The following is a 15,354-nucleotide window of genomic DNA, read 5'->3' on the forward strand; positions in this document are numbered from 1 at the left end:
CCTGCAGGGGCCCCGCATACCCGGAACCTTCTTTTTGCCCCCTATGCATTTAAAAAAGGACTTCTTGTTGTCCTTGATCTGGGAAGCTAGTCTCAGTTCCATCTCTGCCTTGACCTTCCTGACTGCCCCCCTGCATCCCCGAGCAACTGCAGTATAGTCCTCCCTGGTGATGGCCCCTCCCTTCCATTGGGTGTACGCCTCCCTTTTAGCTAGGAGACATTCCCAGATGCTTTTGGTGAGCCATGGGGGCTTACGTGCCCTCCTGCTCCCTTTGATCCATGTTGGGATTACTTCCCTTTGGGCTTGGAGGATCGTCTCCTTAAGGAGTGACCACTCTTCTTGGACACCTGGCTCCCCTCCTCTCCGGGACCTCAGTGCTTCCCCAACTCTTCTCCTTAGCTCTCTGAAGTCCTCCCTCCTGAAATCTAGGGCTGCTGCCTTGCTGTAGGCCTTTGCCATCTTGCGCTGCATGGTGAATTCCAGCAGGCGATGATCACTGTCGCCCAGGTGGTAGAGCACCCGCAGCCCCCTCACCAGGTCATCACCCGTGGCCAGCACCAGGTCCAACCTGTCATTAGGCACATACTGGGGGCCCACACCCCCAGGAGGAGTCTGGCACAGCCTGGCAGGCCTCCCAGGGTTGTGAGCCCCTGGATCTGTGCCCCATATGAGAGAAAGCTCAGACTGCCTCTCCTACCTGGGACCGGCACTGCGCCCAGTACTGGATAAGATTGCTGCTGCCACAGCCTAGCCTCCTCTCATTTGGGGAGCAGATCCAGGGGCCCATACCTCTGGGAGGGCTTCTGACCTGTGCCAGACTCCTCCTGGTGTATGAACCCCTGGATCTGCATGCCATATGAGGGGAGGCTGTCACTGGTGCCTGGGACAGGTGGCAGCAGCAATTTTCTCTGGTGCTGGGCACAGCCTGCCAGGCAACAGGGCAGCCTCCTCTCATGCAGGGCACAGATCCGGGGGCTCACACCCCCGGGAGGGCTGCCAGGCTGTGCCAGACTCCTCCTAGGGGTGCAAGCCCCTGGATCTGCACACTGGATGAGACAGATAATGGGGTGGTGCCGCTGCTGCCTGGGTCAGATGTTGCCACTGGCCACAGGCAGTGGCAGCAGCCTCCTGTCATCCAGCATAGATCCATGAGCCCACACTCTTGGGAGGAGTCCAGCACAACCCCACAGCCCTCCTGGGGGTGCAAGCCCCCAGATCTGCATGTCAGATGACAAGAAGCTGCCGCTGCTGGCAAATTTTGCCTTCAAGCCTTTGAGGTACAGTTTCTGCAAAACCTCTGCACCTGTCTCCTTGAAATTTGGCAGGCTTCATGCCCTCAGAAGGGGCTAGGATCCCTGCAGTTTGCACATGAATCAGGCAACAAATGACAAAGTTGTAGGCATTTTCATGATTCCCCATTATAGCCTATGGGTGAAATGCTGAAACAAGTTGAAACAGCGAAACAGTTTCAACAAAATGAAATGGGATAGTGTCTTGAAATTAAATGAAATGATGAAACAAAACACTGTCCCTTCAAAATGGATGTTGAAACAAAACAATGGTGTTTTGCACAGCCCTACAGGACAGTATTTACACGTGCTAACCTGAGACAGAGCTAATTAGTTTCCTGTGGCCTAATAGGGCTGCACACGTAGACTTTGAGACTCTACTGCAGAGCTAATCAGGCAGCTCTGCAGTAAACATCTCTTATAGATGTATGCTATATCTCCAGCAGTAATCCCATCTAAAGACTGTCCAGGATAGAGTTGCATTTCAGGTGGGGAAAAGGGAGCTGCCATGCCCAGAAGAATTTTAAGAAGAATTTGTAACTTTGGAAACTGCAATGTAGATTTAATCAAAGGTTCTAAGGTTTCTTTAAAAATATTATTTAATCCATTAAAAAGTAAGAAAAATCTACAAGCAAGATAAACAACTCTGGATAGAACAGCTAGCAATTATACTACTTATTACATTCAAATTTAATAAAGATCATATAAAATTTACCTTTCCAGCATAGTGCTGGATGCCAAAACACAGCTCTACTCCTTTGGGCCTCCAAAAGTATTTGTATCTTAAATTATCTTCAAATTTATCTGGCCATTGAAAAAGATAACATTGTTAGTAATGAACCGAAGCAATTTAAAGCAGAAATCTCTACCCTGTTAAGGGCAGCTTTATTGACCCAAAATATCAGAATCAAGATAAAATAACTTGTAAGTTAATTGCATTGCCCATCAGTGACATCAGCTTTGGTCTTGCCTGTTTGTCACTTTTATTTTGTTCTTTCTTCCAAGCTGCTGCTTATGATTGGAGCAGCATTCCCATAACAGCCCATTAAAACCTATCCTTCAAATTTCTTAAGAGTACTTCTATTGTCATGCCTATATGAAACTATCAAATGAGAGTGGCTAGCAAGCACTTGTCAAGTCTCTTCATTTATTTGTTTACATCATATTTTTTTATTTAAGCAATACAAAACTATGCACATATCTGGCTTATGTAAATGCCTGCTTACCTCATCTTCTTCCTATTCCTTTCCACTCTTTTTACTTACTCTTGTGTATCCTGTTTTAAGTACACATGAAGGTCTTTATGCTGCATTTGGACTTCTACAGACAAAAAGCCTTATGTTCAAAGGGGCTTTCTGGTTATTGTGGCACAAATGCCCTATGAAGTATATGACTACAACACACTGAGTTGACAGAAAGAGATACAACTAATAAAAAGCATGAAGCTGGATAAGGAAAAGGCTTTTTGTGCCCTGTAAGATAACCCCAAAATATTTTGTAATCAAATTTGTATCTGTTATCTCAAGCAACAATTATGGCCTTGAGACAGGACTAACTTGGTTAAAATTTGATGGCCTATAATTTGAAATCAGATTAGATTATCATAATGGTCACTTCTGCACTTAAAATCTATTAATCTTTTGTTCCATACTACTCTTCCTCCCTGTCAGTCATTACCTGTGAATATTATTTTAAGATAAATGGGCTTGGAGATTTATTTAGAGTTTGTTACAATCCGGCACCTGGAAGAGGCAAAGAGTCCCAGCTTGCTTTCACCAGCCCTAGATCACTCTGCTTTCAAGACATCAGTAATAAAACTCATCAGCCAGAAGCAAGGGGGTTGCCTGTGAAAGTATAAGTGCAATATTTAATACAGGCTGATTTATAAGACTTGCAGGCAGGTTCCCAGCTTCAGTATATGACAGAAGGTTGGAATGAAATCATCTCAGTCATCTTGGACTTAAATTCAAGTTTGAACTCAGCTCTCCAGAAGTGAGAATTTTAAGAATACATTTGGAAAGCTTAAATTTGACCCTGGCTTACAGGTCAAAGGGGAGCATTAGGATGATATTTTAACAGCATGGAGTATGCTTCATGTTTTAAAAATGAAGATAACTTTTATTACAATGTCCATAAAACATGCATCAAAGTAAAGAAACATTCAGCCAGATGGCACAATGTAAGTAACACACTTTCTGTTTATGATGAGGTAATCTGTGGTGAGACAGTGTTGTCTAATAGGGTAAGTATGAGACTAGGGGCAGGAAGACTTGGATGTTTTTCTCACTGCTGCTGTTAACTTACTGTCTAGCCTTAGACATGTCACTCTTCTGTGCTGCTGCTGCTGCTTCTCTGCCTATTACATGGGTATAAGAATACTCAAAATGCCAACCTCCAGGAACATCATGAGGATAAATTATTTGAAGGTTTTAGAAAGTAGTAAGCTCTACATTGAGAGCTACAGACAGCTGCACCAGGTTCCAGACCCCCGTCACCAGCTCAGTGCTGGGAGCAGGGAAGAGACTGGGCTTGCGCTGCCTCGGGCCTCTCCCCCACCGCCCACGCACATGCGCAGGTGGATGCGCCGGTACAGAGCTGATGCCAGGGCTCCAGAGCCCAGCGCAGCTGTTTGGAGCCTCCCAGCTTCAGCCAGCCCTGGCTCTGGGTAGCTGCTGCCAGCTACAGAGCCCAGGCTGGGGGGCAAAGGGCAGTAGGGCTGGGGGGCAGGGGCTTTGGGTGGGGGGCAAGGGGCACATGCAGGGCATCCTGCCATGTACCCCCTGCCCTCATTTTGTTTTTCTGGCATGCTGGAACTGCGGCACCTTCCAAGGTAGGCATTGTGGTGTTTTTCAGCACTCCAGCCAAAAAACATTGCCTACCCCTGGTCTATACCATAGGCTGGATTGGGCCCACAGACCAGCTCCACATACCAGATCTAGGGTACAGGACCTGTCTAGTGCAGGCATGTCATACAGCACTCCCTAGACTGGCCCCATGTGCCACATGCAGTGTGTGTCCTGGATTGGCTCCATGTACCAGCCCTGGCCCCATGCACCAGAATTTGCATATGCTAGCCCAGGCCCTGTGTGTTGTGTCCAAGGCCAAACCACTGCAGACTGCATGCAGCAGTTGAGTCCACTCTGAGACTCACCCGCAGCACCATGGGATGGATGGTAGGGCTCCATGGTCTATAACTTTTACACCCCTGTTTTAAACTATAAGATAACATTAGCAGTATAAAACACCTGGGAAGCTAGAAAAACATACTAGGAAGTGAATGATGCAATATAAAGATAGCGGATAGACATTTAAAATTCCAAGAAAAATGCCACAGGGATATCAATCATTCTTGAGTGCTCATACCAACTAAAGTCAGATCTGTTGCCTGGGGAAATCGACTTTCTTCATCAAGTAGAGACAGCAGTCCCATTGGTTTTTGGAGGAACATATCTAAAAGTGGGCGATTGTCTTCATATACCACTGTAGTAGCATCAATCCCCTCATTCTGATATTCCATCTACAAAGTTGTAAACAGTGTTAATACCAAACTAATTATTATCTGGTCACTTTTGGCACAAAGTTTCTCTTACATCCTTAAGCCCCAACAATATTTACCTACCTACAAAGCTCATGGTAACAATAGGGGAAGTAAAATCTTAATATGGTCTTTTTTTGGCCACAATGCATTAAATATGTGGGCATGTGTGTTTTACAAAATACTCTTGATTCATTCTACAAGTCATTGTTGCTGAATTAAATCACTTCCTTTATAAAGTTAAATTACCTGTTCAAGTGCAAAGATGTGTTGATTGAAATAAAACTGGATTTGTTCATTAGCAATGTTTATGCACAGTTGTTCAAAGGAATTTCTTGTGAAGTTCTCAAATCCAAAGATATCTAGTATCCCAACATACATTCCACTGTCAGCATTGCTATGTGGAAAAGGTACACAAAATCCATCAAGGAGAAAAATCAAGGAGAAAAAACAGGAAAAATCAAAATAAACTTGACAATAAAATAGCGACATAACAAGGTGGTTCTGTGCCCTCCTTGGTGGTGACAGCCAGGGCGGTGGCAGGTTGAGCAGCCAGGCTGGTCACAGCTGCGGTAGCCAGGCAGCTGTAACTGCTGCTCTTGTGCCTCCTATGAGGGGACACTTGGGGCTGGCATCCCAGCTGTACACCTCTAGTTATACTACTGCAATAAAGATTAGATACCATAAATAATTTAATCAAAGAGAGACAGAACTTGTTCACAGTCATTACCAGAGTTTTTAACTCTAAGACTCCTGCATTCCATGAGTTTTGTCATGATGTAGAGAAGAAGAGACATGCTACTACTCAGAAGCACCTCCTCTGCCATTAATAAAATAGTAACTGTGATTCCTTTATTTCCCCTTACTTTAGTCCCACTGAACATAGAGAAGTGGATTCAGACTACAGTCTGAATCCTCAGCTATGCTGATTTCATGTTCAGTGCAAATAAGAGAAGTTGGAGGAAAGACAGTTCCCAGATACCTTCCCACTCATCCCATTTTGGCAGCACCAGAGAAGAAAACAGCACCAGCATAACTTAGAGTTGCCTAAAGGCTGCTCTATTATACCAGCGGAAGCTGTCCCATAAAGACTGCTTCACAAGCAGCCCATCCAGACCTTCCTGTCCTCCAACATACTCCCTTATATGGCGAAGTAAGGTTTGCAGGCAAGAGAACCAACTATACCAGCTTTATATCACCTTGAAGTTTCTTTTAGGCCTCAACATACCCTGCTGCTCTTGAAAAGTGCAAAGCATCTGAAACAGGATCTGAGAATGTGGCACAGTATAATCATCTCCATAACATCTATTAGTACTTAAGTTTTCATAATTAAATGTCCTTATAGTCGATTTTAGCAGCTTGAATTGGAATATAAAATTGATTCATTAAGTTGCTGTAATCATTTGATATCTGTATTTATCACTACTTTAATACTACTTGAGAACTGGAAGGCCCACATAAACTATACTTAAATATTTATTGAACCTAGCCTATTCTAATTAGTTATTTACAGGCCTCTGGTACAATTTTCTTGCTTATCCTAGTATCTAGTACCTATTCAAAGACTTGCATAGCATTTTAACGAAGCAATTTTCTTTGAGCACATCTACATGTGCTTTCGATGTAGCATCAGTTTACCCATGAGTAAATTACTCATGAGTAAGTTACTCATGAGTAAATGGGTACATGCGCCTACACATGCAGGGAAGTGGGAGCAGCAGCCCTGCAATAGGCCCCTGCCACCACTGCAGGGAGCTCCAGGCTCCAGCTGCAGCTGCTAGCAGCGTTCTTCAAAAGCCAGCCCTGCTCGCTGCTCTCTGACCAGCCACTTCCCTGACCAGGAGCAGCATGTCCAGTGCAGCGACAGCATGTGGCAGCATTCTCCTCACCATGGCGGCTCCAGCCCCTGCCCCTGGCAGCAATGACCAGCGCCCCATGCTCCTGCTGGCTGCTGCGCTGGCCCTACTGGCCCACGGTGCTGATTACCACCTGGTCCACAGCCTTTTCACCCCTCCTGGCTCCCCCACATGCAGCAATTGCCTGCCCACCTGCTATGCTCCATCCCGGGGCCACCACTGTGCACCTGCCACCTCCAACCCATCTGCCTGGATGGACGCTGGCAGGGATGCTGATGATGGGCTCCAGGGCCATAACCACCCTCCTACCACCAGGGCCACAATTGCCCTCCTGGACCTCCAGCTCTGCTGCCTCTGGGCCTGCCGGGCCAGTCAGGACTGTTGGTGGCATGTCATCCAGCACACCTGGGATGATAAGCAGTGGCTAGAGGCCTTCAGGATGACCTGGGCCACCTTCCAGGAAATCCTGGAGCAGCTCCAGCCCCACCTGTAGTGGCAGCACACCAACATGTGGTCACCTCTCCCTGCAAACATCCACTTGGCCCTCACTCTGCCCAAGCTGGCCCTGCCTGCCAGTCTGCAGTATGTCAGTCACCTGTTTGGAGTGGGCCAGGCCACCACTAGGGAGACTGTTCTAGAGGTGTGCAGGGCCATCTAGGACATGCTGGGGGACATCGTGCTCCATGTGGGGGTGGTGGAGTTCCATGCCCTGGGATTCCCCCAGTGGGTCAGGGCCCTGGATGGGACCCATATCCCCATCACCTGCCTGTCTCACTACCTATCAGAGACCACTCCTACCACAGCTGGAGGAGCTTTCACTCCATGGTGCTCCAGGCCATCAAGGACCATTGAGGTGCTTTCCCACACGAGTGCTGGTTGGGCAGGCAGTGCCTATGATGCCTGCATCTTCCTGAACTCTGACCTGCCAAGCCTGGTGGAAGGTGGGCACTTCACAGCAGGCATGATGGACCTGCAGCTGGGCACTGTGGTGGTCCTGCCCCTACTCACTGGGGACCTGGCTCATGCAGGTCTACCTAGCCATCTGGACCCCTGCCAGGCCCAGTGCAACTATTGCCTGAGCCAGATCCATGCCCTGGTGGAATGCACCTTCAATGACCTCATAGGACACTGGCACACTCTCACTGCCCGCCTCGAGTTCACTGAGGACAACCTGCATGCTGCATAATATCCATGAGGCCTGGGCAGAGGAGAGGCGGTGTGCAGAGGACACCTGGCAGCAGGAGCATCACCTGTGGTGGCAACAGCAGCAGTGGTCCCCTCCTCCAAAGACCCAGGAGAGCCATGGACTTGCTAGCAGGGGCTAGGGCACCAGATGCAGGAGGCACTGGTCAACCACTTCCTCCAACACAGCCTGCTCTAGACCACATGACTGCCACCCACAGACCTATCCCCTCTCCCCCCAGCACTCCAAGCACCATGCTCACTGCAGGCAGATCTCAGAAAAACAAGTTTTATTCTCTTCACATCAACCAGAGCCCCCACCCGCATAAGAAACAAAGCCCCCCTCTCTTCTCAACAATCAGAGCCCCTCCACTACTTATCCCGCCCACCAACACTAAAAAAACCTTCTTCCCCATGAAAACTGTGTGTCTGTTGTCTGCTGTCCTACAGTAGGGGGCTGTGGGGTGGGGGCAACTAGAGGGCAGAGCCCAGGGACAGGCAGCCAGCACCCTAGCTTCTGGCCACTCCCCCATGGGTGCACACACGGTAGTGAGTGCAGCAGGCTGGGGGCTTGTCCATGGTGATGGCAGTTAGTGCTCCCCTGGCGTAAGTGGTTTCCTCTCCAGCAAGCAGTGTCCAGGGTCAGCAGGGTTGGCATGTGGTCCTGACCCCATTGCAGGCAGCTCTGACTCTGCACCCACATGGATCCAGGGTAAGTGGTGGGGCTAGGCCTAGGCAGGGTTGCTGGGTGGCACTGGACCAGGGGCAGGGGCCAGGCCAGGATCTCCTGGCTGCTGAAAGCAGTGCAGAACCTCCTCCCAGGCCCAGGTGGGGGTTTGCTGCTGGGTGATGTATGGCTGCCAGGGGGCAGGTGGGGCTAGCGTTGGGGTGTCCAGCACTTGGCAGTCATTGTCTGGGGCCTGCACTGCCAGAAGCTATGCCTGAAACTCCGGGTCTGCCCAGTCCTGTACTGGTCCTGCACCTCTTCATAGGCAGTATCCTCCACCTGCCACCTGTCCTGGAAGGCCACATCCTCTGTCTGCCAGGCCCAAGCATCCCCCAGCCAGTCCTCTGATGCCACGGCCAAGTAGTCCAGGAGGAGGGTCCTGTCTAGAGTTATCCTCTGGCAGAGCCAAAGTATCTGCAGGACCCTGGCTGTGTCTGGTAGTGACCCTGAGGCCACATCCCAGCTGCCAAGGGTGGCCTGTCCCCCACATGCAGCTTCAGGTCCTATAGAGACATGAGAAAGAAGCTGTTTGTGAGAGTTTGCAACATTTCAGAGATTAGATGCTCTATACCAGGGCCATGCAGTGCCCAGCCTCAGATGAGGCATCAGGCATGCACAGGTGATCAGGGGCCATGGTAAGTCAGCCTGGCAGGCCTGGGCCCAGGCAACTGCTGGCTGAGCTCCCCATTTCCTCTTTCTCCCATGGGACCAGTGGGCTGCTGGGTGCTGGCTGTGGGTAGCCTCCCTCAACTGCCTCTTCCCAAAGCAGGATAGGCTAGGCTCCTGGCAGCACTTTTTGACACCAGACCCCACTATCACCCCCTACAAGCCAATCACTTTGCTGTGCTGCCACCCACCCCATGATGCCCAAGTTCAGGGGGCACAGGGCTCCAGGGTGACTGGGATGAGGAGCTGCCCATGCCCCAACCCTCCGCACAGGGTTCTTCTCCAGGGAGGTGCCTCAGAGCCAGACCCAACCCAAGCCACCACTGCACTTTGAGCATGCCCTTCCTGTGCATGTCTCAGGCAGTTCATGAGGAGCTGTTTGTGTGGACTCAGGGGTGCCCAACCCACTATGCCTTGCTGCTGCTGATGGCCATGTTGCCTCAGGTACACCTACACATGTGATACAGAACCCTGAGCTATGATGGTGCAAGGGGCAAGTCTGAACTGCTCTGCAACCTCTGCTGCTGCCTAGAGGCCTATGTGTGGCTGTGCTATACATCCCTGGCCCCCATAGCTGAGGAGGGCATCACCACCAGCATTTATGTGTTCCTCAGTGTGTGAGAGGCCTGTGCCCACCTAGCTGCAGGGGCATGGGCTGCTCAATAAAGTCTGGCACTGTCTCCCACCTCCCTGCATGCTGTGGTGGGGGAACATGGTGCCAGGGGAGTGCAGTCTGGCCAGGCAGGGAGGAGGGGCAGGGGAAAGGGCTGGGAGCAGGGGCAGGGGCGGGAAAGGCCCTTCCCTCAGAGCAGGGCTTACCAAGTGGCCAGGGCTGGCATAGCTGGCAGCTCCATGTGATCATAGCTGTTGGTGATGGCATGTAGCTCTGGTGGGCTGTGTCTTCAGACGTTAGGGCACGGGAGGCAAGCGCCTGTCCAGGGGCCCCCCGAGGAAGGAGCTGGCACTGTTTGTCACATTATTGCTGGCCATGCCTCATGGTTGGGCCTGCAGAGCTGTTGGAGCAGGTGCCAGTACGGGCTCCCCAAGCTGCTGGTGGAGGGTGCAGCAGGGGAGCTAAGTGGGATGGGCTGTTGGACACCCAATGCGTGCCAGGCCAGAGTGGGGGCTGGCTGCCTGTGCTAATATAGACAACATAACTGTGGCCTGGGTTCTGAGCCATGGAGATGTCCATCAGTTGCTGCATAAAGGGCATGGACTTATGGGTACTTCCCGCCTGATGACTGTGGTCGTGATGGAACATGACTGTGCCCACAAAGCCTTGAAATTTATGCAGTACTACTGTGCTGACTGGTCATGCCCACACTCCCAAATCTCATTATCCCAAATGACAGCCCTTCATAGACACCTGCACCTCTGCCTTGCCTGACAGCATCACAAGCAGCCTGGAGTACCAGCCTGGAGTAGCCTGTAGGCCTGTTCAGCATGGGCCTGTAGCTGCACAGTAGTGTGGTGCCAGGCAGTGGTGCTGGGGTGCAGGCAGGCTAGGGCAGATGGCCTGTGACCTGCCCAGGAGAACACAGGGGCCTGAAGGGGCCTCAGGCTCCCTGCTGGTATGCCTCAAGGCTCTGAGTACCTGCAGGCTTTTAAAGTCTGAGGCAGGGGAGGCTCCCAGTCTGGAGCCTTGGGGCTAGTCTCAGACCAGCTCCCTAGTGTCAGGGCTGACCCAGGAGCAAACTTGCTCCCAGGTCATGTCTACACATGTGTAACTGCACAGTAACTAATCACGTATAAATTTGCTACCTGGATTTGTAGGTAGAAAATTTACTTATGATTAAATGTTTTTACTGGGTAGTAAGCATGAACATGTGTAGATGCACGTTTACTGTGCAGCATTTCATGTAGACACACCCATTGACTTCAGTAACTAAATCCCACTCAGCTCTTTGAAAATGTTGGGGTTAATGTCCCAGAAATCACAGCATGACAGCCATTTTAAGGTCTTAACCAAAATAAACACAGCATTCTCCTGAAAAATCAGGCATATAAAAATGGATGATCACATCAAATACACAGTGAGTAAATGCTTATAATTAAGTGATGTGTAACTTGCCATATGTTTTTATCTGGCTGTAGCAGTGTATTAATACGATTTACTATCCAGCTGAAGAGTCGCCCGTAAAGTGCTTTAGACATGGCATCTCTCACATCAGCTGCTTTGTCCACAGTGTTTGTTCGGACAATAGTCTCTCCTCGTGTTACAACACAGTGAGAAGTTAGAGCTTCTTGAAGTTCTTCTGACCCAATACTTAGCAGTGCAGCAGCTGAAAGATAAGAGAAACAAGAAATATGGATATAACCAGAGTGTAAAGATTGCCAGCATTGCCTATCCGGCACAGTGAGTGAGAAACTCTTTCTAACATAATCCACATTAATAGAACTATAATGTTAAAAATATATATATTTACCATTATCTAAGGCTTCTGGGTTTGGAACTTCGCTTTTATCAGTTTGGTGTTGAGAAGAAATGGCAGCAAACTCAATATTTCCAGTATTTAGGATCCCAGCCAGAATTCTGTACACCGAATGCACTTCCTACAAATAACAGCAAAAACTACCTCAAAGAGAGACAGTTAGTTACTTTGGCCCCCAAATTTAGTGAATGTATGTGGAGGAGGGTGTTAAGTAGCTCATTCTGAGTTTCTTAGTTTGCCAATTCAGTATTTACTCAGTTACACTTCAGCAAACTCCCACTGAAATGGAAAACAAGACTGTGAAACTGGAGCATGAATGGGACTGAATGGTTCATTTTGGTTGGGCCATTTTTGGCACAAAGGTCAACTTGGACACATGTTCATTTGTAGTGCTACAAGTACCTCAGCACTTTGAAGTGCTACAAAAATTAGAGCTCTATGGAAGCATATACATATTCAGAGCCTGCAGGATGGAGGACTACAATATTGCTCCCAAAATGTGCTTTCCAGCCAGGGGGCACTAGGAGGCTATGCCTTCACTTCTTCAGCCCTCACAGAAATCTGTCAATGAGTCCAATCACTGACTCTTGCCCTGTCCCAGGCTGGGAAGGGGGACAGGGCACGCTGTCAGCCTCCCACAGAAGGCAGCATGCATCTTAGTGATTGGAGCATCCAGGCTGTGGACAAAAATTACACCAAAAACAGCAGAAGTGATCAGAAACCAGTTCAAATCTGTATTGTGTTCTGGGCACAGAAGTTCAGTGTACATAAACTTCTTTCAAAATGGCTGAAACTGGTTTAAGATAAACCTGAATGGATGCAGGATCAGACTTAACTGATTTATGTTGTATTGGTTTATTGAACTTCTGTCCCAGATCCCCTTCTGATACAAGTTATCTCTCAGTCCACCAGCATGCTTTACACCTCCCTGCAAACCTTCCTGTGCAGGATGGGTGGGCTAGCCTTGGCCCAAGCTGTCTACTCCAGCTGAGAAGGGAGACATGCTCCAGCACCCCCTGGCTCCTGGTCTGCACCACTGCAGGCATGTGGCTGCATTTCCAAAATCAGAAGTGAATGTCTGTTCACTTGCTTATCAGTTCAATCTGTACAGTTTAAACTAACTTGCGAAGATTGAATTGATTCAGCCTTGGGGTTTTGACTGTCTATACTTAGCCTCAAAGGGCTGCCTAAAAGCTCACTACCCACTGTCTTGTCAGCAAGAGTGGCAGCCTTCTCTGCTGCCATAGCCTCAGAGGAAGCAACTGTGCCTTTGGTAACAACAGTCCTATTTAGACAAATAAATGTTAGCCCTTGCACAGACAACATTGGACATGTTCTTTAAAAATATAGTCAATAATGATTTGGCAAAGAAGATCATGTTTCATTTCTCACCTCATCAGTAAACCCTATGATCCTAAAGCAATGTTGAATTGCTTCAAATTGTTGTCTGTATGAGTCTTTAGTAATAATATCTTGCATTACTCTTCCAGTTTCATTATCAATGTATCTAAATAAAATGGAATAACAAAAGTGCCATATTAGCAACCCCCTAGTGACTTTGATAAGATTGCATCAGTAACTGAGACGACAATGTATTTCAATATTTTTAACCAAATAAATATTGTAGTGCTAAATAAATGTCTTTTAACCAAGTAGATACTGTAATGCTAAATAAAAAGAGTTTAGATTTTTTTATTTGCTGTAACTTTTGTTTCTTTGGCATAAATTATGACATTATCCCAACACTAGTTTTCCAATAAAGAAAATAAAATTAGTAACTCAAGTTTAATGAGCAAGATTCAGCCCTGAAGAAAAACGGTATGGGTCCATTGACTTTAATGGAGCTGCACCTGTATAACTGCAGCTAAATTTGGCTTGTTATATCAGATACTCAAAGGCTACAAACACACATCTCATTTCCCCTGAGAAAAAGCCTTTTTTTTCCTGTGATCCTAAAAGCCCACTGTCCCACCTTTCCTTGTGAAGCGTGGGAGATAAAATGTGTTAACTACTTTTTCCCCAGGACAACTGTGGCTTATTCAAGTTAATTGCTATTCATTCCAGGAACAAGCTATGTGTTTAAAGGGCTGTGCTGCTCTTTTTTCCCCAGGTTTTGACTTGAATCAAGCAGAATCATCTCAAATGTGATATCTGTTTTTTAGCCATAAAACAATACATTTTGAGTCGCTCCTGCATTTTCCAGTAAAGTTACATATTCACAACAGTCCATTTCTGGAGCCAGATAAGGCCTGAAAGAAGGATGGAAAATCTACATAATAATGAGATTTTCTTTTCCTTCTTTTTTTAAATGGTTCAAGTCCTCAAACAAATACAAATAATGTAATTCCCTATTGTCCATCCTCTTCTGTGCTTGGGCAGATTAAGAAAGATCCTTAAGGGATGGAGAAGGATTAAGAGAGATTATAAAGCATCACACTGGAAGCAAGAGCTGATCAATAGCTAATTACAAGCAGCATTTAAAAAAATTAGTGATAATTACCTAGGAGGCTTTTTTTCAGGAAGTCTATACTCAGAAAGTTTCTTCTGATGAAAAAGGCCAGCATATATGTAATAAAATATATGGAAGTTTTTCTCTCCTCTGGAAAAAAGTGTATTATAATAAAGTATACAAGTATATCTGCATCCATACATTTGTATCAGCTGGTACCTCATCAACATAAGGGCAGAAGGCCTTAAACCAATGCTCACTGAAGTCAATGGAAAAGCTACCACTGATTTTAATGGCACAGTATCAGAGCAAGAAGTAGCAAAAGCCAAAGAGACCTTCTACTATATCTGTGAAACACACAAAACCCAACCAACCACATAGTGCCAATTAATCCAAGATCAAGCTCTTCTCCATCCTTTTTAAATTGCTGATGGCTGAGCAGAGAGGTATAATGGCATGTCTACTGTCCAGAAAAAAGAGGCTATGGGAGAAAAATATACTATACAGAATATCCTGTACTGAACAATGGAGTGGTACTGATCTTCAGTCAAGAATAACCCAGCTAACTGTTCCAGCCCTAATATAAGTGATGTAGTACTAGTGAATTAGAATAAAATTCCAATGAATAGTGTTTAAAAAATTTAAAATGTTTTGTGGGAAAAAATAACTACAATGGATATGAAAGGGCATAACATTATTACACCTACACAGCTTGTTTTATGACTCTGGATTTTTCAAGTAGATATTCAGAAATTTTTGCCCCCATTACGGCTCCTGTTGGCGTGAACATCATTTCCAGGTATTTTCCAAAACGACTTGAGTTATCATTGATTGCAGTGCAGGCATTTCCAAATGCTTCAACCAGAGGGTTCACTTGAAGAATCTTCTCACGCAGAGCACGGTTATTGGCCTTGACAGAATACACACACAAGAGAAGAAAAGATAAAAAAGAATGTAGCTGCTTACTCATGGAAACTCCCAGCTTCTGAAATATGGCATGCATTATCACGTCACATAGAATCAACTATTGGCAAATATGGGTTGATCTTTCTGCTTAAGTATAATATGTTGAAAGGGAAAAGAGAGTCTCCAGCAGGTGTGAAGATATGAGATCATTTCTCTCTGCAATATTTTTGTCTGTAGAGGCTTCATAAATTTTAATTAGAAAAACCACACTATAGACACTAAATTACAAGTAGAATAGATTTAGTCTTGCTC

General features: G+C 47.0%; 1 protein-coding gene across 1 annotated transcript in view; it reads right to left on the minus strand.

Moving 5' to 3' along the window:
• MYO3B (myosin IIIB) overlaps positions 1-15,354 on the minus strand; it is a 357,238-nt gene that overhangs the window by 206,011 nt on the left and 135,873 nt on the right. The window contains exons 14-21 of the mRNA XM_090041713.1: positions 14,844-15,046; positions 14,188-14,286; positions 13,080-13,194; positions 11,682-11,808; positions 11,327-11,537; positions 5,074-5,221; positions 4,653-4,806; positions 2,005-2,093 (exon numbers count right to left, since the gene is read on the minus strand). Coding sequence (XP_089897839.1) covers positions 2,005-2,093; positions 4,653-4,806; positions 5,074-5,221; positions 11,327-11,537; positions 11,682-11,808; positions 13,080-13,194; positions 14,188-14,286; positions 14,844-15,046 — 1,146 coding nt within the window. The remainder of the gene's footprint in view (positions 1-2,004; positions 2,094-4,652; positions 4,807-5,073; positions 5,222-11,326; positions 11,538-11,681; positions 11,809-13,079; positions 13,195-14,187; positions 14,287-14,843; positions 15,047-15,354) is intronic.

The sequence above is a fragment of the Crocodylus siamensis genome, chromosome 4, assembly GCF_052110815.1.
Source record: "Crocodylus siamensis isolate JL-2025a chromosome 4, ASM5211081v1, whole genome shotgun sequence".
Taxonomy (NCBI): Eukaryota; Metazoa; Chordata; order Crocodylia; family Crocodylidae; genus Crocodylus; species Crocodylus siamensis.